The sequence below is a fragment of the Odocoileus virginianus genome, chromosome 32 (genome assembly GCF_023699985.2).
Source record: "Odocoileus virginianus isolate 20LAN1187 ecotype Illinois chromosome 32, Ovbor_1.2, whole genome shotgun sequence".
Classification (NCBI taxonomy): Eukaryota; Metazoa; Chordata; class Mammalia; order Artiodactyla; family Cervidae; genus Odocoileus; species Odocoileus virginianus.
The window spans coordinates 36,701,170-36,727,792 of record NC_069705.1 but is presented as its reverse complement, the minus strand read 5'-3'; the positions used below and the strand labels follow the sequence as shown (position 1 = coordinate 36,727,792).

General features: G+C 43.5%; 1 protein-coding gene and 1 pseudogene across 12 annotated transcripts in view; both read left to right on the top strand.

Annotated features, from left to right (window-relative positions):
* MCPH1 (microcephalin 1) overlaps positions 1–26,623 on the top strand; it is a 220,807-nt gene that overhangs the window by 61,474 nt on the left and 132,710 nt on the right. For 9 of the 12 annotated variants that reach the window (XM_070460140.1, XM_070460139.1, XM_070460141.1 and 6 more), the window contains 3 exons: positions 4,811–4,848; positions 7,081–7,243; positions 13,995–14,153. The exons of 1 other annotated variant lie outside the window; for it this stretch is intronic. In XM_070460140.1, the coding sequence (XP_070316241.1) occupies positions 4,811–4,848; positions 7,081–7,243; positions 13,995–14,153 (360 nt within the window). Of the gene's footprint in view, positions 1–3,467; positions 3,614–4,810; positions 4,849–7,080; positions 7,244–13,994; positions 14,154–26,623 lie in introns of those variants that run through there. 2 more of the 12 variants (XR_011485191.1, XM_020880895.2) reach the window with 2 other exon arrangements.
* Positions 25,995–26,219, top strand: LOC139032658 (U2 spliceosomal RNA; annotated as a pseudogene).

The following is a 26,623-nucleotide window of genomic DNA, read 5'->3' as shown; positions in this document are numbered from 1 at the left end:
CATTGTCTGGTTTCTTAGATGAGACGCATGAGGTAAGGGAAGGCCATGTGGCCGTCAGATACGAAGTCACAAACACGTGAGCTGCAAGAAGACGTACTGAATTGGAATTGCAGGCTTCTTCTGGGTCTCCTAGCATCTGATTGTTTCTTTTATGCTTCATATATTCTTTCTGTATAATTGCCTGGTAGAAGGTATTTTCCGGTAGTGATAGCATTCTAAGAGGAGGAAGAATACCTTGACTTCTGTGCACAGAGCTTTTATTCTGCTCAGCAGAGCATGCTGAATGCGTGCTGCGCTTCAAGCACTGTACGGGTAAGTTGATATTTGACCCTCTGAGTTGTTTTTGCAGTGGTGGTTATATGCCTTGCCAGTTCACAGAATGTTAACCTGAATAACAGTTAAAACTTTCTCTTATGAAGATTTTCAAATAGAGGAAAAGTGAAAGGATTGTCCATGCGGTCCCAAATCAAATTTGTGTTTGCTCCCCCACAGTGTAGTAGAGCCAGTTTACTGATACGAGGTTGTGGTGAAGGAAAGTACAGTGTCTCTCTCTCTCAGGACTCAATAAGAATACGCTTGAAAGACCCTAGCTCCCCAAAAACCTTTCAGAGAAGGGTTTTTAATAACCTCTGGTTCCCACCTCACCCCGTCCCCTGGCAAGTTCTTCTTCTTTCTTTCTTTTTTTTTAAAACACCAAAAACCTTTTTTATTGGAGTATAGCCAGTTAACAACATTGTGATAGTTTCAGGTGAACACAAAGGCTCAGCCAGACACACACAGGTGTCCATTCTGCCCCAAACCCCTCTCCCGCCCAGGCTGCCACGTAACACTAGCTGAGTCCCCTGTGCGTACAGTAGGTCCTTGCCGCTTGTCCATTTTAAATATAGCAGAGTGTGCCTGACCTACCCGAAGTCCCAGACTATTCCTCCCTGCCCCGGAAACCCTAAGTTCGTTTTCCAAGTCTGTGAGTCTCTCTGTTTTGTAAGTTTAGTTCTATAGTTTCTTTTTGGATTCCACGTATAAGTGATGTCATATGGCTATTTCTCCTTCTCTGTCTGACTGACTTCACTCAATCTGACACTCTCTAGATTCATCCAGGTTGCTGCAAACGGCATGATTTCATTCTTTTTTAATGAAGGAGTATTATTCCACTGTATGTGTGTACCACATCTTTATCCATTCCTCTGTCTGTGGACATTTAGGTTGCTTCCATGCCCTGGCTATTGTAAACAGTGCTCCAGTGAACATTGGGTTGCATGTATCTTTTCGCTGCAGCCCCCAGTAACTTCTGGTCTACTTCTGTCTCTACAAGCTTACTTTTTCTAGATATTTTGTAAATAGAATTATATAGTATGTATCCTTTTATATCTAGCTTTTTTTCCTCTTAGCATATTTTCAAGAGTCATCCATGTTGTATATATGAGAACTTCACTCATTTTTATGGATGAATAATATTCTATTGTATGTATATTCCAAATTTTATCTATCCTTTTATCTGCTGATGGACATGGGTTGTTTTCACCTTTTGGCTCTTGTGAAAATTCACATACAGTATATGAGTCCTTGTTTTTCAGTTCATTTTGATATATGCCAGGAGTAAGTTTGCTGGTCCTGTGGTAGTTCTGTGTTTCACTTTTTGAGGGGCCACCAGATGTTTCCCACTGGGCTGCATCATTTTATATTCCAGCCAGAAGGCATGAGGCTTCCAGCACAAACCCTCATCAACACGTGCTGTTTGGTGGATTTTTGTTGTTGTAACCATCCTATAAAGTGGTATCTCATTAGGTCAGGTATCTCATTTGAATTTCCCAAATGACTAGTGGTTTAGAGCATATTTTCATGTGCTGTGGGCCATTTGCTTATTTTCTTTGGAGAAATGTCTGTTCAAGTTATTTACCCATATTTAAAATGAGTTGTCCTTTTTTTTTTGAGTTGTAGGAGTTCTTATATATTCTGGATGTTAAAAGCTTGTCAAATGTATGATTAGCACACATTTTCTCCCATTTTTGGGGTTATCTTTTCACTCTTGCTCGTGTTTTCTGATGCCAAAAATAGTTGTTAATTTTGATGAAGTCCAATTTATTTAATTATCTTTTTTGCTTGTGCTTTTGGTGCCTTAATTTAAGGAACCAGTATCATGAATATTTTTCCCTATGTTTTCTTCCAAGAGTTTTATAGCTTCTGCTCTCAAATTAGAGCCATTTTGAGTTAATTTTTTTCTATAGTGTAGAATAAAGATCCAGTTTTATTATTTCATATGTGGTCATCCAGTTCTCTCAGCATCATTTGTTGAAGAGACTATCCATGAACAATCTTGGAAACCTTGTCAAAAATAGTTGACCATAGATGTGAGGATTTATTTCCAGACTTTCAATTCGGTATTCACATCTATCCCTATGTAGTACTATACAGTTTGAGTACTGTAGTTTTGTAGTAAATTTTGAAATCAGGAAGTGTGAGATCTCCATCTTGTGGTTCTTTTTCAAGATTGTTTTGGCTATTTGTGTTTTCTTGAAATCCATATGGATTTTAGGATGGATTTTTCCATTTCTACAAAAATTGCCGTTGGAATTTTGGTAGAGATTGCATTGAATCTGCAATGGCAAGTATTGTCATCAATAATATTAAGTCTTCCAATTCATGTACACAGGCTGTCTTTCTGTTTATTTAGGTCATCTTTGACTTCTTTTAGCAACTAAAAAAATTTTCAGTGTAGAAGGCTTGCGTCATCTTTGTTAAATTTGTTCCTTAGTATTTTATTCTTTTTAATGCCAATAAATGGAACTGGTTTCTTAGTTTTTTTTTTTCTGATTGTTCATTACTAAGGTATAGAAATACAAATAAGTTTTGTGCTTTTTTTATTTCCTCCAACTTTGCTAAATTTATTTGTCCTAATGTTTTTTTATGGCTTCTTCATAGAGTTTTCTGCCTGTGAGATCTTCTCATCTGTGAAGAGAGATAGTTTGATTTCTTCCTTTGCAATTTGAATGTCTTTTATTTCTTTTTCTTGCATAATTTTCTGAAAAGAAGAGTAGCTCAGTTTTGGACATGTCACATCTGAGATCCTTACTAGACCTCCAGATGCAGATGTCAGATAGGAGGAGAGTCTTAGTCTTGGCATCATGGAGTGGGCCTGAGCTAGAAATGTGAAGTTGGGGCTGTAGGCGTTTTGCTTCTGCAGAAAGCGCGTGAGGCCACGTGAGGGCTCACGGGGAGTGAGTGCAGGTAAGAAGGAGAAGCAGTCTGAGGTGCAGTCACGGAGAAGCCTGGTGATACAGAAGTCAGGAGAGCTTCCTCTGCCTGTCCCCGTCCATCCCTTCATTCTAGGAATGAGCGCATCCCACCAATGACGTCCTACAGGCTGCTTCTGGATGGGTCCCCAGAACAAAGTAAATGCCTTGGAATGACCTCCTGCAGGGTTTTACTTGGGATTGGCCATGTTGCTGACTGTGTAGTCCTCATTCTAGGATGACACTGAAGCCAGAATCTTATTCCTGCATGAAGGCCTTGTCTCCAGGCTTAAGCCAGGGAGCCGTGCTCACGTTCCACTCATATCCAGAACAGAGGAGAACTGACAAAGGATGCTTTGGAGGGAAACTAAAAGCACAGGATGGTGGGTGTCCATTGTTGGCTAGCTCATCTGCCGTTCCTGAGGTCTTCCTCCGAGTATCTTTTTCACGCTTGTCTCTTCCTTCACCATCCCTCAGGGCGCCCATGCGGCAGGGGCCCTGAGTGCCCCGTATGCTCCCGGGTCCTTTGGGCGCCTCTGGCTCCTTCTCGTTCATTCATGGGCACATTCAAAGTGTTGCTCTGTGTGCCGTGACGGTTTCCAGGTTACACTGAGCAGCTGGTTCCATCTGAGGCCCATCACATGACCTGAACGAGTGTAAGAATAGTGTGCATTCACATTTGTTTTTTAAATAAAGAGAACATTGAGGGGGACTTCCCTGGTGGCCCAGTGGTTAAGAATCTGCCTTTTAATTCAGGAAATGTAGGTTTGATCCCTGGTTTGTGAACTAAGATCCCACATAACATAGGGCAACTAAGCCTGAGTACCACAATGAAGACCCAGCACAGACAAAAGTAAATAAATAAAGGTATTTTTTTTTTAACAAAAGAACATTTGCCTTAATATATATTAAATTATAAAACAATAGTCATTTCTAGTTGGTGGAACTACAGGGAAATTTATATGTCTAATTATATATTTCTGAAACATTTCTTTGCTAGCAGCATGCATAAGTAAAAAGTATTTTTAAATTTTTATTTTTAAAAATTTGCAGTTCCAATTAATAGGAGATGCCAGTACTCAAATAAGCAGTTCCATTATCTGTGCTCTTATGTGGAAGGGATGAAAGAATCTACTTGAGTCAGGTAGCAGAACCTTGAACATTACTGTGTAGTTATATCTGAGACCAAGAATATGGTTGCCTGGAAGCCTCAGGAAAAATGGTTTCTGCAAGAAAAACGTTTCTCTTACCCTGTCCTTCCTTGGATGCGTATTAGCAGTTTGGCACTTGTGGAGGCCCACTAGGCAACTGGTAGGATGAATTTATGGAGGAAAAGTTTTTTTTTCTCTTCCACCTCATGTCCTGGATTATTTTGGATTGATTTGGGGATAGTATCTGAGTTTCTATCTTTTGGGCTACTTTTTTTTTTTCCAGGAATATAAAGTTTTTTTCCTTTGATATATGCTTAAATGTTTACTTTTAAGTGATGTAACTTTTCAGAAAACAAAGTTTATTTCTGTGGGAAAAATATTTTTTATATTTTTGACTGTTTTTTGTTCCTTCTCTTTTGACATCCCTAGCCAACAAGAACATTAGTCATGACAAGCATGCCGTCTGAGTAAGTACTCGTTGTTTTGATAACTTTCTCCTCGATATAAAGTTTGGACTTTTCGTTCATAAACTGTGCTGGGCGCTCGGGCAGCCCTCACGTCTGTGCTGTGTCGGTGCTGCTCTCTGTAATTAATACTGGAGTCAGAAGAGCGCTGGAAATAAGAGAGGTGGTGAAGAGGCTGTGAACAGTTCAGCACCCAAGACCTTTCAGTGGTTTGGACAGCATCTAGAGGCGTTTTAGTATTTCCTCCTCTTCTTGCTCGTCTTGTACTGCACGGCTCTGCGAGTCCACCACCCCCACCCCGTGCAGGCCCTGTCTCTGTGGCCTCGCTGGTGGAAGCACTTCCCTTAAAGATCTTAAAGAAACGCTTTAGTGGGACTCCTTCTACCTCTGTGGTGAAGCAGCTGTCTGCACATCTGGTGGAAGCATTCACAGCTCCCTAGCGCACTCTTATCATCTCCCTTAAACATTAGCACAATGTTGCACATCCAAGAAAAATACCGTGCCTTATTCTTTGCAACAGATTTTTGAATTTTTATTTAAAAAGGAAAAAAAAAATTTTTTTAAAGTATCAGAAGTTTTAGGGCTTTAAGATATCCATCAAAACACTGGGACATCTCAGTGAAAAACAGGCTGCAGAAAGAGTGCATGCTTCCAAGACTCTGTGGCGGGATCCCGTCCCACCTGTGACATGAAGTTAAAAGGACTAGTCATTCAAAACCCACATGTTATCTAGTGAAAAAGGAGCATGCTTACAAGTTCTGTTTACATCTTGTGAAATACGTTGGTCATCCTACATAGTTTAATACAGAAATGAATAATTGAATATTGGTCTAACATTTTTAAAAGTCTATATTTTTGCCTCAAATTTAAAAAACAAAAAAACACTAATAGCTAGCTATTTTCTCAATCGAAGGTTTGCAAATCAAACTCTTCATTTAGGCAATTTTTAATCTCTTTTTGATTCATTCCTGCCCCACAAATACTTGTTGTCGGAAGGTAAGAACAAGACCTAGATGTTCTAAGGTCACATTGATTAGCCATATTTTGCAAAGATCCTTGTTATCGCTTAGCACATCCAGCGAAGAGCTAGAAGCTCCCAGACTTGGAATGACAAAATCGTAGATATGCAGGAACAGGTTTCTAGAGAGCATCTGGCTTAGAGATTTTCACTTCTTTTTGCTATTGTTTTATTTGTATTTTGTACCCCTCCCCCAATTTATTTTCTGCAACTCCAATAAGCATGTATCCTGTGGTTAAAGTGATGTGCCTGGACCTGACTCATCCATCTGTCATACCCTGGGGATCCCTGGAAAATTCTCACCAGGATAGAGGTCAGGCCTTGTATTTCACAAGTGAAGAAATGGGTCTTGTGATTGGCAAAGCCCAGATCATCATGAGAAATGCCATAATATAAGCGGGGGATAGTTGGAGACAGTGTGCGTAATCATGGCCAAACTGCCTCTGTCCCTTTGGAATGTAATCTTTGGAGACAAGAGAAGTTTCTTAACTCACTGTGCGCGTCACAGTGTGGCTCAGAAAGCCTACGTGGTGTTCCTGTTTTGGCAGGGATTTCCCAAAGCTGCTGGCAGAAAGGGAGAAAAGCAACATGTCAGAGTTAAAGGCATAATAGAAAGGTGACTGTAAAAGGAAGAGAAGGAATATGGAGAATGATTTGGGAAGAAAGTTAGGGAAGAGAAATAGTTAAAGAGAAGAAAGGGTACTTAAGGCATTAATGGAATGATAAATCAGAAGATAAACAGTGATGAGCTTTGTGAAATTTGCCCTGAGGTTTAATCTGAAGTTTTAATAAACAGGACCTATAAAATCTATGTTTGACTCTTGATAAATGTTTTATTTTTAAAATAAAATAAGTGAGTATGTTGGTTCTGACAGTGCAAAAACTAGGTCTAACCTGACGCAAAAGTACACACAATGGGATCTGGGTGTCGAGGAGGCCTGGTGCAGGGTGCTGGCAGGCCCCACTGGGCACCTGGGGAAACCGCTTTTAGCTTCAGGCCGCTGTTTTCTTAGCCACTAGAACAAACAATTGGAGTTGAGATCTGAAATTTATTTCCCCCAGATTTCAAGTTATGGATTGCAGGGCAATGAGCACCTTAGAAGTCAGTGTACATTTTTTTCTAGTTTTTTTTACATTTTAGTTCATTGTAATCCCCTTGATGTTTATGCACAGGAAACACATCCAACCGCGTCTTGATTTTTCTCCCCGCTTCACAGAAAGTACAGCATGGTGATCCAGGTCGTGAACAGACTGAAGGGCTTCTCAGTGGCGCGGGAGGTGTGCGGCAGCACCACGCACGTGCTGGCCGGGAGGCCGCGCCGCACCCTGAGCGTGCTGCTGGGCATGGCGCGAGGCTGCTGGATCCTGTCCTTCGAGTGGGTAAGCTTCCATGCATGCGTGTCCCGGGTGCTCGTTGGAGCTGAGCAGTGGGCCGGTCTGTGCCAATCCCGCCCTCTCTCCTTGCCCTGGTCCCTCTGGGTCCTCGCCTCCTGATGGTCCCCAGGAGGACGAGCAGGTAGGCTTCTAGGTAAAGAGCTCACGGCCACGAGCAGGTGTAAGATTAACGCAGACTCGGAATGAGAGCTCCCAGTGCACACTCTCACAGCAAATGCACTTTCTTCTATGCTTGATCAAGAATTAATGTGACCTATGTGAGCGATGGTTTAAAAAGCCAACGGAATTCTGTGATTGTTTTCACAGATGGGTCTACTTACTGAGAGACATGTTCGTTTAATCCCGTTTGGATGTGTTATTATCTATGCATGTCTATCTTTAACATTACTTGTCCTTATTTCTGTGTATTAAATGCAGAATTTGAGGTTTGTTTTTTAAGTCTTTTTTTTTTTTTCATTATTCTTGAAATTAAAATTGTTTCTTACTCTTTCTATTTTTACTTTGACCACAACCCGTGGTCACTCCAAAGCATTACTGTCTGATGAGGGTAGCATCGTTTGTTACTTGCGTCACTATTTTACATCTGCTAAGTACCCAGCCTCCCTTCTCCTCCCCCTAAGCATGTGTTACTGCTGTTGTTTAGTCACTAAGTCGTGCCGATTATTTTGTGACCTCGTGGACTCTAGCCCACCAGGCTCCTCTGTCCATGTAGCTTCCCAGGCAAGAATACCAGAGTGGGTTGCTGTTTCCTTCTCCAGGAGATCTTCCCAACCCAGGGATCAAACCTGCATCTCCTACATTGCAGGCAGATTCTTTGCCACTGAGCCACCTGAGAATGCTGTGTTAATTTAAACCAGTAGATTTATAATATGCAAATAAACAGCAGATACATTTTTAAGTTCATCTGTGGTCTTTTTCCCTTGTTATGATTTAATCTGCATCTCCCTCTGCTGCATGGGGTTTAAGATATTAGTCGTTGGAGTCATGAAGTGGAAAAGGCTGGAATTCCCCCCACAAAGTGTTGTTTGTCTAGGCAACAATGAGAAATTACCTTACTTAATTAATACAAGTACCGGTCCACATTTCTTTGTATACAATGTCATTAATAGCTCCAGCCTCTGTGAATGAATATCCTGTTTGCTTTCTCTCCAATTCACAGTGTCTCTGTTTATCAGTCACCTTTTCCTTCCCTCATGTCTCAGAGGAAGACATTATCTTTTATGAGGCCAGGCAGCTGTGCTCTGTTCTGTACCAGCCTGTCCTCCTGGAACGCAGAGCCAGCGGAGGGCACGGGTGTAAGAGCTGGCGCTCGCCCTCCTCGCTGCCAGGCGCAGGAGCCCTGTCTGTGTGCCCCTGTTTCTGCCCCAAGTCCTGCCAGGGTTCCACCACCAATCACCCGACGAAATGGAGCCGGGTGTGCATTTAACATCAGGCCTCTGTGTGTGGAATTAACCTCTCTGTGTGGGATTAAGTGCTATCCATGAACAAGGCGGGAAGTGAAGCATGTTATCTGATAAACTTCTGTGCTCAGACAGGACTGCCCGCCTGGACCTTCCTGCCCGAGGGAGGAGCCTGGCCCACGGACATAGTGAGCGGACTAAGTGTAAGTGCAGTAATAAGCCAAGAAAAGGAAATAAAAGGCGTTTAGGTTATAGAGGGAAGAGGGGGATCTGCCTCTGTTCTTAGACTACATGAGAGTCTGTGTGGACAGTTGCAGCAAATCCACCAGAAAGCTCTCAGGACTAAGTGGGTTCACAAATTGTTGGCAAACAGGGGTTCAGTAGTACCAGGTCAACACTAAGGTGGTGGTGGTGTTTAGTTGCTCCGTTGTGTCTGATTCTTAGCGACTCCCTGGACTGTGGCCAGGCTCCTCTGTCCGTGGGATTCTCCAGGCAAAGATACTGGAATAGGGTGTCATTTTCTCCTCCGGGGCATTTTTCCAACCCTGGGATCGAACCCAGGGCTCTTGCATTGACAGGAAGATTCTTTACCTCTGAGCCCCAGGGGAAGCCCCAGCACTGACATACTTAAGTTCAAATCTAACAGAAAAGAATGTGCAGACTCTGTGGCCTGGAAGACTGGAGACAGCAGAGACATATCGTGCGCAAGGACTGGAAGACTCTGTGGTTAAAAGACCCTCTCCCCTAAAGTGCTCTGCAGATTTGATGCGTTCCTGCTCACACTCACGGACTGCTCTGACGGCGCGCAGGCTGACTCTCAGATGTGAGCGTGGAGAGCAGGGGAAGCATGGCTGGAGCGGTTTAGAAAGCGAAGACAGACTGGAGGCACTGCCCGCAGGGTCCGTGGTGCTGTTAGTGTCCCTTGGCCGTGTTAAATTACTACAAATTTAGAGGCTAACCCCCCTCCCCCGACCTGTCTTCTCACAGTCTCCGAGGTCAGCAGTCTGCATAGGCTTCCCAGGCTCACGGCCAGGTGTTGTGGGGCTGTGTCCCTGCCGGAGGCTCCAGGAGAACTGCTTCCTGCCTTCTTCGGCTTCTGCAGGCCGCCCACGGCCCATGGCTCGCAGCCCCTTCCAGCCCTGATGTCACCAGCCTCTGCTTTCCTGGCCACGTTTCTGACTTCCTGCCTCCATCATTCATTTACTGGGACCCTCGTGGTCTCTCTGAGCCCACCGGAACAATCCAGGGCGGCCCATCTCGAGGTCAGTGTCACTGCACCGGTAAAGCACTGGTCTCTGCGGCAGGTCACAGACCCCGGGACTCCTCCACGAATAGCTGCAGGGCCCTTCTTCTGCCTGCTCTCACTATAATGCCGATGCGTTATTTCCGTAAGGGCTGCATAACACTACTGTATCCCTGGCTGATGACTTTTAATTGATTTGAATTCTATAAGGGCGGGCTTTCCAAAAGTCTAGAAAGACCCAGAAGGAGGAAGGCCATATGAAGATGCCGAGCTTGGTGTGATGCGTCTGCACGCTGAGGAGCCCGAGACTTGAGGGAGCTCCAGGAGGAGGGTGCCTGGGCCAGTTCCCCCTGAGAGTTCTCCCTCCCACCCCCTGGAACGGACTTGTCGTCTTCAGCACAGGGTTTGGTCACTGTACGCAAGGAGACAGACTGGTCAGACACAGAGCTCACTGAGAGAAAGTTAGAGAGGAGCTGCTCACAGACAGAGCAGGGCAGGTCACCTGGGCCCCCAGCATCCCCAGGCTGTCCATGTTCTTCCTGACGCAGGGCGCACCCACGGCGCTGGCCCGGAGCGAGGCTGAGCCACGGCAGGGTCGGGTGCAGACCCCAGATTCGCGCAAAGGCAAGACTGGGGTGGGGCTGTGTTAGTGCCGCAGCCGGGAGCCTGCCTCAGTCAGGGTCTAAGCACTCGCAAGACAGTGCAGGACAGTATTCTGTTAGCATTTTAAGCAGCACATTTTACCTCCAGTATAACGATTTTAGGGCTTCCCTGGGGCTCAGATGGTAAAGAATCTGCTTGCAATGTGGGAGGTCTGGGTTCGATCCTTGGGTTGGGAAAAGCCCCTGGAGGAGGGCATGGCAACCCACTCCAGGATTCTTGCTTGGAGAATCCCATGGACAGAGGAGCCTGGTGGGCTACAGTCCATTGGGTCACAAAGAGTCGGACACGACTAAATGACTAAGCACAGCGCACGTAATGATTTCAAATAGTGGTAAAGCAGTTCTTCAAAATTTAATAGAATTTTGCCCTTATTAAGCCACTAATTAAGCCACCGGTTCTTCTGGAAGATAGGATTTCTGACAGGTTTATATATTTTACTTGTCTGGTATCTCATACATCCAGTGCCTTCTACTAAGAAGACTGGAATGCACAGGTATACACAGACTGGTATACACAGGTTCAGAGGGAGAGGATGGAGCAGAGGGAGAGGAAAATGCAGTTTCATTGTGTGTCTGTACACACATGTAAATCCATATGTGCTTGCTCTGTGTGGAGGGTCCCATCAGTTTCCCCTAAAGAATAATCAGTACAGGACAGTGAAATGGTGAGCTACCCTGCTGCTCCCAGACTGGAGAGTTTAAGTTAATCATCCCCAGAGAAACTGGTACATCATGTGAATTGCCAGGCTGGATGAAGCACAAGTTGCCGTCATGATTGCCAGAAGAAATGTCAACAACCTTGGATACACAGATGACACCACCCTTACTGCAGAGGAGAAGAAGAAGCTCTTGATGAAAGTGAAAGAGGAGAGTGAAAAAGGAGGCTTGAATCTCAACATTCAGAAAACTAAGATCATGGCATCCGGTCCCATCGCTTCATGGCAAAGAGATGGGGAAACAATGGAAACAGAGACCGACTTTTATTTTTCTCGGCTCCAAAATCACTGAGGATGGTGACTGCAGCCGTGAAATTAAAAGATACATGCTCCTTGGAAGAAAAGCTATGACGAACCTAAGCAGCATATTAAAAAACAGAGACATCATTTTGCTGACAAAGATCTGTCTAGTGAAAGCTGTGGTTTTCCATGTACAGATGTGAGAACTGGACCCTAAAGAAGGCTGAGCATCAAAAAATTGATGCTTTTGAACTGTGGAGTTGGAGAAGACTTGAGAGTCCCTTGGACTGCAGGGAGATCCAACCAGTCAGTCCTAAAGGAGATCAGTCCTGAATATTCATTGGAAGGACTGACGCTGAAGCTGAAACTCCAATATTTTGGCCACCTGATGTGAAGAACTGATGCATTGGAAAAAACCCTGATGCTGGGAAAGACTGAGGGCAGGAGGAGAAGGGGACGACAGAGGATGAGATGGTTGGATGGTATCACCGACTCAATGGACATGAGTTTGAGCAAGCTCAGGGAGATGGTGAAGGCCAGGGAAGCCTGGTGTGCTGCCGTCCATGCGGTCACAGAGTCGGACATGACTTAGTGATGAACAACAAGGGAAAATGAGACAGAGGCTGCTGAGCCACCCGGGTACCAGGAACCTTTCCCACTGGGCAGCCTCAGGGAAGACGTCCCAGCTCCCTGAGCTGCGGCTCCTCCTTTGTGAGACACACTCAGTGACAGGATGTCGTTTGCTGGATCACTTGAAAGCTAAGAGTTAAAGATATGCAGTGCTCCTCGCGGCAGCTGACAAAAAGTAGGGATTTAACACGTTAGCCTTAACAACAGAAATAACTTAGTAATCCCCCCGAAGAACTGTATAAATCAACTGCTACATCCTGTCCCCATAGCCTCATATAGGGTAAGAGTACATTAACCCTAGAATTGACCACAGGCACTTGCTCTGGACAAGTGAGTCCTTGGTTAAGGACCCATCCGGTCCATGGCTGGTCCTGGGCACCATCCACAAAGGTTGGTCAGTACTCTTGGCACTCGCAGGAGAGACCCCGGGGTTCTGGAGGATTCTGTGAGGGAGGCTGGAAACGGGGATGGTCTGGGTGGATGGGGCAGGGCCGGGGGGCGTCTACGTCCATCCTCGCAGGGACCCAAGACTAGTGTCTTTCCTGATCCAGAGGCTGACTGGAGGATTTCAGTGTGCTTGAGAGCCCACTTCCCCTGAAGGCACTGTGGTACTGATCTTTAGTATTTTAATCTTCTCCAGAACCTTCAGGGTACTGTTCCTCCAAGCGGTCGCTCTCAGGTTCCAAAGATAGTTTTGGAATTCATGTCTATGCAAACAGCTTCCCAACGATGTGCAAACCCTCCCTCCCTACTCATGGAAAACACCAACCCCTGGGAAAGCGAAAAGCACAGGATACACTGTGGCTTAAAGAAAAATGCCTGGTCATGTAATTGTGATGACTCAAAGCTTTCCTCAAGTGGGGGGAGAAGGGGGCAGGGTGTGCCGTGTTCATTGATGCTTACAGATGAAGGCCTTGAAAACACCATAGACCTGAACTGAACCCCTTTCCCTGTCCAACTCCATCTTAAATAAGACAGACATGCTCCCTGCTTCTTGAATGGCCGCCTCCTCTGATTTTCTAAAAAAAATTCAATCAAACAAACGTGATAAGCTTTTCTGAGACAGAAGTCGCCCCTGCTGTTTACAGAGCCGCACGGGGTAGTTTCTAAAGCTCAGCACACAGCACAACGGTCGACTGCGACTTGCTCGTGACTCTGGACAGGAGCTTCGCAGGTGGCGGCTTCTGTTGGGGTCAGTGTTGAAGAATCCACACGCTTAGTTGAAGGATCTCCTATCTTTGTGTGAAAGGAGCGACTCTCTCCCTGTGGTCTGCCTCCCTTCTGCTTGTCCCCAATGCAATTTGGGGGATTCTTAAAATATTCCTTTTGGCGAGTGCTATCAACTCGCCTCCAAGAAAAACATCACTGGGAATGTTTTTATTTCAGGGTTTGTGTGGTATTCTCTGGAAATTTTTTGTAAAGGAGAATTCTAACAGCTCTTTAAAATTAGATGGTTGTATGCGGCCCGGTTAGTCATATCCAAAAAATTATGGTGATTTTATAACACAATTCAGTTTGGATTTTTACTTAATCTTTTGTGTGTGTGTGTGTGTGTGTGAGAAAACCATGTTGGCAACTTCAGCTTGTTTACAGCAGTTCCTGCTTCCACCGTTCACTCTGCTGTTTTCAGCAAAGCAAGTAACTTTTTTCCTGCGTCATGATCGAGTTGTCTGTCAGAAACATAGAAATGTAGGCCTGTGTCCTGTTCAAGAGGGACAGGAAGTAACACAAGAGAAAAAGAGAGAAATCGGTTTTACCAGAGTGTCCCTTTAGACTAGTTTGTTGTATTTTGTTCACGTGTGGGGCTCCTTGAATTCTCCAGAAAAATCGTCTTTCACTTATTAGGTGCCTGCCTCACTCTTCCTGGCGTTACCTGAATTCCGCCCCGCCTGCATGCCCTCTGTCCCAGGAGGGGAGGACCCGCGACCACCGTCTGCTTCCAGTACACGCTGCTCTGTCCCCGTTTCAGAGACACACACAGGAGTGACTCAGCCTCTGCGTCAGGTTAGAAAGTGTTGATTCTGACTGCTTTTGAATAAGGCTAGATGGGAGCTCTTAAAGCTAAATCTCTTATAAATGCAAGTTCAGGGCCTAGAAGCTTAAGCAGTCTTGCAGCCAAAATTCAAGGCAGTGTAACTCTTCACAGAAGAGTAGAGAAACACTTCATGGTCAAGTGTTTCCTAAATCAAACATGATGTCCTGGCGAGTCCGTTGTCTTGAAATACGGTGGTTCCATTTGGGCTTTTCCACACTGACCTCAGTAAGCGGTGCATTTAAGAGATTCACGTTATTAGGGTGAGCGCAGAGTCAACTGTCTGAAGCAGAATGAAACGTAGTCCCTGCAGCCCGTGCCTGTCCTGTCGCTCAGAAGATGCTTAGTCACCCTCCTGAGGTCACAGCCAGTGCTGAAACCAGTCTGGAGTCCGGCCTTTTCCCTGGTACATCCCTGCCCTCCCGAGACTGCTCAGGAGGAATCCATCCTGAAGCTGTTTTCTCTCTTCTTTATAAACCTGAAGTGAGCGGATTAACTCTGAATCGTTTTTAGATAGAATGTACTTTGTGCAGTGTGCCTGTGGCCAGGGTTTCTGAGCTGTTGTCCTGCCTTCTCTAGCAAACGTTTATTGGCCTCAAGGCGCTGACGATGTGACAGCTCCAACTCGGGTCTTCACATCTTCCTTGGTTTGATTCCAAAGTCATTTTGACTCTGCCAGAGATTATATTTTGATGAAGTATTTACATTTTAAAAATCGTTTTCACAGCCTCTTTCTCCTGGACCCTGTGAGACGGTAAACGTTGTGTTTAGTGGTGGAGACACTAGGAAAAGTAGCCCTTCTGACTTGGATATCAGGATTGAATCTTTGAAACAGTCTTGATAAAGATACGACCCTAAGGCGCCAGGTAGAAGCAGTCATCTCAGAGCACACCCACTCTGACATTTTTTGTTGTTAAAATAATAGATTCTGTGTGAGGACACACGCGGAGCCTGCCTCCCTGCTCCTTTCCCTCTGGTTCCTGCAGAGTGCCCGGCCCCTCCTCTGGGGCCCCGGGAAGTGGCGGCCTGCAGGACCCTCTCAGCCTGCCGGGTGTGTCCATCCCACCCTGGAGGAGCAGTCTTGCCCCACTCCGCAGCCTCACCACTGTGGACAGATGTGAAAAGGGGACCTGTCCGCTTTTTGTTGTTCAGTCGCTAAGCTGTGTCCACCTCTTTGCGACCCCATGGACTGCAGCATGCCAGGCTTCCCTGTCCTTCACCACCTCCCAAAGTTTCCTCAAACTTGCGTCCATTGATTCTGTGATGCCATCCAACCATCTCATCCTCTGTTGCCCCTGTCTCCTCCTGCCTTCAATCTTTCTCAGCATCAGGGTCTTTTGCAATGAGTCAGTTCTTCATATCTTGTGGCTGAAATATAAAGGGGGGAGGGGGATACCAGATTAAGGTTCTGTATGTTAAAGCAGAGGTCTCTATTTGGCAAGCAGTGTAAATGCATAAGGCTACATGTGAGAAAGACCCAGTAACCCCATCCTGTTTAGTGTCCATCCGTTTCAAAACATGGCCTTCAGGGCTCTCACTGTTTCTATTTTATTTTGCTTAACTTGGGGCAACCAAGCAGAAATGCCAGCTCTTAACTTTCCCGAACGTCAAATTATCTCTTGCTTGCTTTATGCTGGAGAACTCTAGGATCTCCACTTAGTTCCTGTAGAACTGAGCCTCGAATTCAAAGCTCAGTTTCAGAAAAAGCTTCAGTTACACCCAAAGTTACATCTCCGCTATTTAACTTGGCAACTTTCCGTTGAATCCCTAGACTCCTCTGTGTCTCTGGTGTCCCAAGGAAGCAGTGCTCTCCTTCAGCAGCAGCACAGAAGTCTCACCTTCAGGTTTTCATCAGAAAATGCAGCCGTGATTTCATTCTCTGGGGCTTTTCGAAAATGAGGTTCAGCCCTCCATCGTCACGATATCTGGCAGTGACCTTGAGAACTCTGAACTGCCATACCGTAAGGTTTCTGAGCTCTAACCTGAGTCACCATAGATTGCCACAGAGCATCCTTATTGTTCAGTCACTATGTTGGACTCTTTGAGACCCTGTGGACTGCAGCACGCCGGGCTTCCGTGTCCCTCACCATCTCTCGGATGTAGACCCGGGCAGAGCATGAGACTTAATCACTCTTCATCTCTGCATGAGTCTCCTCTGTGAACTGGGCTTCAGTGGGTATAGTGGCATTTTGAAGAGAGCTGATGTAAGAGTTTTGACTTTCAAAACAAAATTGACAACATTTTGCTACCTGATGCTTACTATGTGTGATCCACACAATGAGTTTCTCCTAAAATTCATTGCCCTGGAAGGTTCCCTACAGACAACCTTCTCAGCTCTTCTTTACCAGAGAATAAGACATACGTAAAAGTGATTTTGCAGCTGAACTAGCAGCTTGCCTTAGGTGCATGATAGATCTCCTCCTTAGTTATTTTGAATTGTTCTGTATTCTTTTGCAAGAACAGATATGCTGTGCTTGAATATTACAGTTTGCATAACCTGATAATCTATCAAGCACTGGTGGTTCTCAGGGAGTCCACAGACCTGAGACACATAAACGCAGTCATGGGCTCTCGTGAAGTGGGGTAGGAGGAGGTGCTTCTGTCCTTCACAGGGTCCTTCCCGCCTTCCTCGTGGGCTGCCTGCTACGTGCCGAGTCACACAGCCTTGGAGAAGCACACCTCCATCGACTGTGTTCCTATAGTTACTTTATTTTGGTTTCGTCGTTGTTGTTCAGTCGCTCAGTTGTATCTGACTCTTCACAATGCCCTGGACTGCAGCACGCCAGGCTCCCCTGTCCTTCACCATCTCCCGGAGCTTACTCAAACTCATGTCCATTGAGTCAATGATGCCATCCAACCATCTCATCCTCTGTTGTCCCCTTCTCCTCCTGCCCTCAGTCTTTCCAGCATCAGGGTCTTTTCCAGTTCAAAAGCATCAATTCTTCTTTATGGTCCAGCTCTCACATCCATACATGACTACTGGAAAAACCATAGCTTTGATTATAGGGAGGTTTGTTGGCAAAGTGATGACTCTGCTCTTTAACATGCCATCTGGGTTTGTCATAGTGTTTCTTCCAAGGAGCAACCATGTGTTGCTCATTTGGTTTCACTGGGTGATAACAAAACAAGAGAGATTAATACATAAGTGTTCATTTATGCACAGGACTTTTTTCCTTTTGTTGTTGTTCAGTCACTAAGTTGTGTCTGAGTCTTTGCAACCCCATGGAGTGCAGCATGCCAGGCCTCCCTGTCCCTCACTTTCTCCCAGAGTTCACCCAAGTTCATGTCCATTGAGTCGGTGATGTTATCCAACCATCTCATCCTCTGCCACCCTCCTCTCCTTTTGCCTTCAATCCATGGTTGCTTTCTTGAAATAAAACATTTCATTGTTAAACTGTGAGCAGTATTTTTGGTAGTAAAACTCATGAGAGAGTTTTGGCCATACCCCGCTTGGCACAAGGGTCTAGGACCAAACAAGGGCTGTCGCATGTATGACAGCAGCACATGTGTGGTTTAGTGATCACAAGCTCTCGACGGTGGAGGCTGTGCCTGTCTTGTCTTACGTGGCCCAGGACTCGGGCTGGGGCATGAGGCGCAGCACTTTGTAGTAGAATGAATGAGTGAGCAGATGGGTGACTAAACATACTGTTATTTCTTTTAAAAGTCTTGGAATTTCTTCTAGCCTCTGAGCTAAAAATGTCATTTCAAAATATTGTACATCATTATCCATTACAGAAGTGCCCATGTAGTTCATGTGTTTCTTGTTAAAATTCATGAAAATAAGATGACCTGATGCTCATTTAAGGAAAACTATCTTTATAACTCAAATTCACGGAAAGAACAAACAACAGTGATTGCCCTTAGTAGCCATAATATTTGGTTTATTGTCAGTGATGGTAATAATAATTTCTACTTTGTTTTCATACAGTGATGTTTCTGCTATTTATTTTAGTTACATTGGAATGTGTTATATTTATTTCTTTGTTTTCGTTTTGATAAGAAAAGTAGAGCTTGTGTTATTTATAAAGATGTTTGGACTTCACATTTAAGTACCCTGGTGAAATGCCGGGTCACCATGCTCTCTACTGAGCAGTATGTAAAAAGTGGCTCATTGTGAGCAGTTCAGCTCTGAAATCCAAGAATAACCCATTTTCATTTTCACAGCCTGGAAAAGATTGGATAAAATATAAGCAGAATAAATCTAACTTCAATGCCTGCATGTGATATAGCCAAACATTTTTGTAAGAACGTTCAAGTACACATCAACATGTAACTTCTTTTTTCCTCTTCCCATCTGGTATTTAGTCTCTGTTAAGTTCTATCTCTTAAAAAAGGGAGAAGAATTCTTAGCTACTTAGCACTTTATTGCGTATTTCTTTGTTTTGGTTAAATAGGTTGTGTTAAGTTTTGGGTTTCCTGCCATGCCCCCACCCCCTTTTTTGAGACAGCTGAAGCAGTGCTTTTTAAACCTTAATAATCTGTGAATCACTTGAGGATCTTATTAAAATGCAGCTTCTGACTCAGTGGGTCTGGGTCTTGGGTTCTTCATCTGCTCCCAGGTGATGTTTTGGCTGCTGGTCTCAGGACCACATAGGGAAGAGCTGGTGCCCAGTGAGCACGTGTGAGAATGGATATGATGTTAGTCACGTAGAAAAGTAAAGGGTGTGGGGCTGCCTTGTGTTACATATGCTTTACACATGCTTAGCTTGTCAGTGTTGTGGTTCAGTCAAAGTCATGTTCGACTCTTTATGACCCCAAGGACTGCAGCACGCCACGCTTCCCTGTCCTTTACCATCTCCTGAAGCCTGCTCACACTCATGTCCATTGAGTTGGTGATGCCATCCAACCATCTCATCGTCTATTGAGATCTCACCCCTTCTCCTCCTGCCTTCAATCTTTCCCAGCATGGTTGTTAAAAGTTATACTGTTGATAGCCTCAATGTTTCAAAGTGGAAGCTGAGACTTGAGCGGTTCTAATAGATGGCTCACAGTCCCAGTGCTTGCACACGGTGAATTTGGGGTGTGAATTCAGCTTTCCCTCCATCCATAGGCCATGGACTTCCTGGCATCTACTTCCAGAGGTAGCCTAGAGGATATTTTGATTTTTTGCTTCCTTAAACTTTGATATATTCATTCTGTGACTGCACACCACCTCTTTGTGTTTTGAAAAGATTAATGGGTAAGGGTGAATTTTGTTCCCAGCCTTGTCATTCCCCAGCTCTGTGATGAGTAAGGCAGGATGTGTCCAGCTAACACTCAGTCAGTACTGATTTACTGTTATTTAACAAGGTTTTTTTTTTTTTTTTCGACACCCGTTGCTAGTCTCCCTTCAAATCTTGAAACCTCGAAGCCAAATGAAAGAAGCCAGAAGGTCACATATTGTAAGATTCCTTTCACATGATGGACCTGAAAGAGGAAGGTCCTTGGACAGAAGGCTGATTAGCAGTTAACCAGGCTGGAAGAGAGAAGAGGATGAGGAGTGATCACTTAATGGGTACAGGGTGTATTCCTGGGCTGACCCAGAAGTTTCAAAACCAGAAAGAGGTGGTGATTGCCCAACAATAAACTAAATGCCACTGGGCCGGACACTTTAAGATGGTTACTTGTGTTTTATGTGAATTTCACTTCAATTTTAAAATCCCGTGGAAAATTGCCTCATCAAGGCAGACTACTAGACAGGCTTGTTTTTTTTTTAAAGTGACTTGATGGCATTATAGAAAACATTTCTTAGTGTTCTGAGATGTGTTGGAAATACTTTGGAGCAAACATCGTTGCCTTGAAACTTAGCCAGTTCGGGTTGGTCTTTCTGGGAGAGCAGACCTCCTCTGTCTTCTGGCACTAACGTGTTCAGGACTTAAGCATCCTATTATATGTTTATTACAAGTTACACTGTTGTTAGCCACAGTTTTTTATCCTGAAGCTTAATCTAGAAACAACTTTATTGCCACAGCATTTTCATTAACTACATGGATATTTTTGTAATCTTCTATAATGTATAATATTTTCATATGATAAAAAGGTTAACTAACTTGCCTCTTGCCACAAACCTATAAAGAGATGGGCATTGGTTTAACCCACTTGCCTGGGTTCTGTGTTAAACAGTACATGATACTGTCTCTTTGTGGAAAAAAAAGCATAAATATCATTATTCTTTCTAGAAAAAAATCAAAGCAATGGACCCGGTAGCAAATTCTCTTAAGGTTTTATTGTTTGAGGAAAATCAATTACTCTTATAACCAAGGCAAAGAATATATGAGATCTGATGAGGAAAATGTAATTTTATTTTTATAGTTCTGTTATTAGCTTAAAATTTTAAAAATTAGCAGTGACAAGTTTTGTTATTCTTGGATAGGAAAGAAGAAATTTGCAAACGCTGAATAAGTGTTTCTATGTCTCCACAGACTCTCACAACAAAGGGTTGTGTGTTTTTTTTAACCCCCGCTGATATGGGTGAAGGATTGTTGTTGTTGTTTTCCAGTTGCTCAGTCATGTCCAACTCTTTGCGACCCCAGGGACTGCAGCATGCCAGTCTTACCTATCCCTCACTGTCTCCCAGAGTTTGCTCATTTCATGTCCATCGAGTCAATGATGCCATCCAACCATCTCATCCTCTGTCGTCCCCTTCTCCTGCCTTCAGTGTCTCCCAGCATCAAGGTCTTTTCCAATGAGTCGGCTCTTGGCATCAGGTGGCCAAAGTGTTGGAGCTTCAGCATCAGTCCTTCAATTCAGGACTGATTTCCTTTAGGAGGGACTGGTTGGATCAGGAGTCCAAGAGACTCTCAAGAGTCTTCTCCAGCACCACAGTTTGAAAGCATCAATTCTTTGGCATGCTCAACCCTCTTTATGGTCCAACTCTCACATCGGTACATGACTACTGGAGATGGAAGGGCAGAAAGTATCATTTCTTCTCCATAATTAAAGGAGAAAATACATATACTTTCAACCTGTTTGGAATCAACTAGATTCCCTTGTATAAAATCTGAGGCACAAGTTTATAAATCATCAGATTTGAATTTTAATTACTTAATTGACATTTTATACAATATGAAGTTCTTTGTATTCAAAGAGTATTGTTGACTTTTCCCACAGAGAAGACACCCTCCTTTTTTTCCCTTAGCTGCTATGTTCACACTATGTTCTTAGTCCCAAAATGCAGTTGAATTTAACAGTTGTGTATGGTAGGTGGTATGGTCTGGAGGCAAGTCCAAAAACAATGATTGATTAGCCTGGCTATTTAGAAACTGGGAATAAACAATATTACAATTACACTAAGACATTGTGAATGTTAATAAATGGTTTCAACCCAATTAGTAATGCTCTCAAGTAAGTTAAATCAGCTTCCTATTATGGTTATTAACACCAGCAGTGAATCATCTGGAATCATTCAGTTTTTCATGTGGAACCTAAAATCCCTCTCACAATTTCCTTTTCTTTCACCCTGACCTTCTCAAATCTCTTATACATGGAAATAACTGTTGTTTTCCCTCTTTTTTTTTTTGAGATGGAAAATATTAAGGATAACTTGTTTAGTGTCTTTGCTTGTTAAATACTCTGAATAAATTAATATTTAAGACTACTGAAAAAACTTTTTTAGACAGTTAAACTATTAAGAAATTAAAGTGAATGTTACCCTGCTGTCTCAGTGGTGAAGAATCTGCCTGCCAACGCAGGAGTTGTTGTTTAGTCACCAAATCATGTCCGACTCTTCAAGACCCCATGGACTGCATCACAGCAGGCTTCCCTGTCCCTCACCATCTCCCAGAGTTGGCCCAAGTTCATGTTCATTGAATTGGTGATGCCATCCAACCATCTCATCCTCTAATGCCCTCTTCTGTCTTCAGTCTTTCCCAGCATCAGGGTCTTTTCCAATGAGTCAGCTGTTTGCATCAGGCATTCAAAGTATTGGAGCTTCAGCATCAGTCCTTCTAATCAGCGTTCACAGTTGATTTCCTTTAAGGTTGACTGGTTTGATATCCTTGTTGTCCAGGGGACTTTGAAGAAACTTCTCCAACACCACAGTTTGAAAGCATCAGTTCTTCGATACTCTGCCTTCTTTATGGTCCAGTTCTCACATCCATACTCGACTACTAGAAAGAACTTAGCCTTGACTCTATGGACCTTTGTCAGCAAAGTGATGTCTTTGTTTTTAACACACTGTCTAGGTCTGTCATAGCTGTCCTGCCAAGAAGCAGCCGTCTTCTGATTTCATGGCTGCAGTCACCATCTGCGATGATTTTAGAGCCCAAGAAGAGGAAATCTGTCACTGCTTCCACTTTTTCCCCCTCTGTTTGCCATGAAGCAATGAGACCAGATGCCATGATCTTATCTTTTTTAATACTGAGTTTTAAGCCAGTTTTTTCACTCTCCTCTTTCACCCGCATCAAGAGGTTCTTTAGTTCTTCTTCACTTTCTACCATTAGAGTAGCATCATCCGCATGTCTGAGGTTGTTGATATCTCTCTCAGCAGTCTTGATTCCAGCTTGTAATTCATCCAGCCCGGCATTTCACATGATGTGCTCTGTGTGTAAGTTAAATAAACAGGTGACAGTAAACAGCCTAGTTGTACTCCTTTCTCAATCCTGAACCAGTTAGTTGTTCCATAGAAGGTTCTAACTGTTGCTTCCTTACCTGCATAAAAGTTTCTCAGGAGACAGGTAAGTAGGTCTGGTATTCACTTTAAGAGTTTTCCACAGTTTGTCATGATCCACAGAATCAAAGACTTTAGCATAGTCATTGAAACAGAAGTAGATGTTTTTCTGGAATTCTCTTGCTTTCTCTCTGATGCAGTGAATGCTGGCAGTTTCATCTCTGGTTCTTCTGCCTTTTCTAAACCCAGCTTGAACATCTTTAAGTTCTCAGTTCACATATGCTGAAGCCTAGCATGCAGGATTTTGAGCATAACCTTTCTAGCATGAGAAATGAGTGTGACTCTCCAGTGGTTAGCACATTCTTTAGTACTGCCCTTCTTGGGAATTAGGGTGAGAATTGACCTTTTCCAGTCCTTTGGCCACTGCTGGGTTTTAGATTTGCTGACATATTTGAGTACAGCACTTCGATGTGTGTGTGCATGTGCTCAGTCGTGTCTGACTCTTTTCAATCCCAGGAACCACCAGACCCCTCTGTCCGTGGAATTTTCCAGGCAAGAACACTGGAATGGGTTGCCATTTCCTACTCCAGGAGATCTTCCAGACCCAGAAATCAAACCTGTGTCTCTTGTGTCTTCTGCATTGGTGGGTGTGTTCCTTACCACTGTGCCACCTGAGGAGCACTTTGATAGCATTATCTTTTAGGATTTTAAATAACTCTGCTGGAATTCCATCACCTCCATTAGCTTTATTGTCTGCTGTGCTTCCTAAGGCCCACTTGTCTTCACAGTAGGTCTTCATAGAACTGATCAACTTCAGCTTCTTCGGCATCGGTGGTTGGGGCATAGACTTGAATCACTGTGATGTTTACTGTTTTGCCTTGGAAAAGAACCAAGGTCATTCTTGTCATTTTTGAGGTTGCACCCAAGTACTGCATTTTGGACTTTTTTGTTGATTATGAGGGATACTCCATTTCTTGTAAGGGATTTTTGCCTACAGTAGTAGATATAATGGTCATCTGAATTAAATTTGCCCATTTCTGTCCATTTTAGTTCACTGATTCCTAAGATGTTGATGTTACTCTTGCCATCTCCTGCTTGACCATGTCCAGTTTACCTTGATTCATGGACCTAACATTCCAGGATCCTGTGCAATACTGTTCTTTACAGGATCAGATTTTACTTTGATCTCCAGACATACCCACAACTGAATGTCCTTTCTGCTTTGGCCCAGCCACTTCATTCTTTCTGGAGCTATGAGTAGTTGTTCTCTGCTCTTCCCCAGTAGCACATTGGACACCTTCCAAATTGGAGGACTCATCTTTGTGTCATACGTTTTTGCCTTTTTATACAGCTTATGGGGTTCTCATGGCAAGTATATTGGAGTGGTTTGCCATTCCCCCTTCCAGTGCATCACATTTAGTCAGAACTCTCCACTATGACCCTTCTGTCTCAAGTGGCCCCGTAGAGCATGGCTCATAGCTTCACTGAGTTATGCAAGCCTTTTTCATCACAACAAGGCTGTGATCCATGAAGGGGCAATGCAGGAGATGCAGGTTCAATCCCTGGCTCAGGAAAATCCCCTGGAGAAGGATATGACAACCCACGCCAGTTTTCTTGCCTGGGAAATCCCATGGACAGAGGAGCCTAGCAGGATACAGACTCTGGGGTCGCAAGACTCAGACATGACTTAGTGATTAAACAACAAAGTGAATGTTTAAGAAAGTTTATTTGGTTCTGATCCAGAAAGTGGCATTTAGTTCTTTTGATCCTTCAGAATGTTCTAGTTATTTTATGGGAATAGAAAATTGAAGAACCTAATAAAAGCTGTGATAACTAGCCAGCACCAGTACCAAATAAGAATAGACAGTTTTTTTACTTTAAAAAAAACCTTGTGCTTTCCATAGACAATTAATTTATATTCACGAACAATTTGGGTTTATGCTATCATAACAAACCAAATTAATCTGCCTCACAAAGTTGTCCAGACAACTTTAATGCTCTCACTGCTCCTCTTCTGCATTGTATTGAAGGTTCTAACCAGTGCAATAAGGGAAGAAAAAGTATGCACACAGATTGAGAAAGAAAGAAATAAAACTGTCTATTTACATAAGACTGGAGAAGGAAATGGCAATCCACTCCAATATTCTTGCCTAGAGAATCCCATGGACAGGGGAGCCTGGTGGGCTGCTGTCCATAGGGTAGCACAGAGTTGGACACAACTGAAGCAACTTAATATGCATGCATGCACTGGAGAAGGAAATGGCAACCCACTCCAGTATTCTTGCCTGGAGAATCCCAGGGACAGAGGAGCCTGGAGGACTGCCGTCTATGGGGTCGCAGAGTCGGACACGACTGCAGCGACTTAGCAGCAGCAGCATTTACATAAGTCATGATTGTTTACATAGAAAATATGAACATGTCTACAGAAAAAATCCTACAGCCAGTAAGTTGAGTTAAAAAAGATTACAGGTTACAAAGTCAATATACAAAATTTGCTTGTATTTCTGTTTACTAGCTATGAACACCTGGAATTCCAATTTTTTTTTTTAAATGCCCATTTATATTAGCAACCCCAGAAGTTGAAATATTTAACTAAGTCTCACAGAATATTTGCAGGATCTGTATACTGAAAAGTACAAAACACTTAGGAAAAAAATTTTAAAAGACCTAAATAAAAGGTAATAGATACTATGTTTTTGAATTGGGAAGCTCAATTTTTTTTTAACTTGTCATTTCTCCTTATTTTAAACTATAGAATCAACTCAGTTCCAGTTACAAGTCCATCAAGATGTTTTTGTAGACATTGACGAGCTGGTTCTAGGTGCAGCACACTTTTGTAAGAGAATTGCTAAGTTGGAGACTTGCACGTTAGAGGCATCTAGTGAAGTGAAAGTCGCTCAGTTGTGTCTGACTCTTTGCAACCCCATGGGCTATACAGGAATCTAGGTGGCTGGCAAAGAACTCTTTGTACTGTTTTGGCAGTTCTTTGGTAAGGGTAAAATTACCCCAAATAAAATGTTTTCAAGATCAAATGTAATTTATGAGTCCTCTAATAGAAATTGCACTCCTTCCATGTTGTCTCCCGGCCCAGATTCTCTCCTAAAATATCCTTCTGATATTTTATTTACATATTTCTAAATAAAATGCTTTTCCTGGGTTTGGTTTTTTTTTTTCTCATAGACATCATCTATAGCCGTCCTCTATGGAAGATTAAAATGTGACTGTGATCGCTTCTCGGCCTTTTGGCTAAGATCAAGTGTAGTATCTGTTCTTATCAGTTTAAAATGTGACTGTGCAGTATTCGCTGTGACATACACGTCCCCTCCCCATCTACCCAGTATGGTCTGATTTTTGTTTACCACGTTATATATGTGTGTAAATACACCCTCATTCACATCTACATACACACAGATGGCTATGTGAATGCTGTTTAAGCTGAGCCATACTATATACCATGATTCTATTTCGTTTCTGGTAATCTTTGTTTTTCTGAAGCTAATCATTGACAGTCATTAAGCTAGTCATTGACAGTCATTTTCATTACTTAGTTTTTTGGGGTTTTTTTCTATGTGCCTACCACTAACTCACTGCAAAAATTTCTAAAAGCATTTTAGTTTTTTCTCCACAATTGTCTGCACACCAGATGATCTTCCAGTCCCATCTGTTTTTCTTGGGGTTCCCACCCCTGAGTCCCTTTGTTCTTCTGCTCCCCTTGAGACTGGTTCTCCCTTGGTCTCCCGAGAAGCTGGTGTCCTGGGACTTCCCATCACTGTCATCCAAGGAATTCCCTTTGGTTTGTTTTTTTCTCTGTTTTCATACTAGAGGCTTTTCTCCAATGAGGAGAAAGTCATGTTT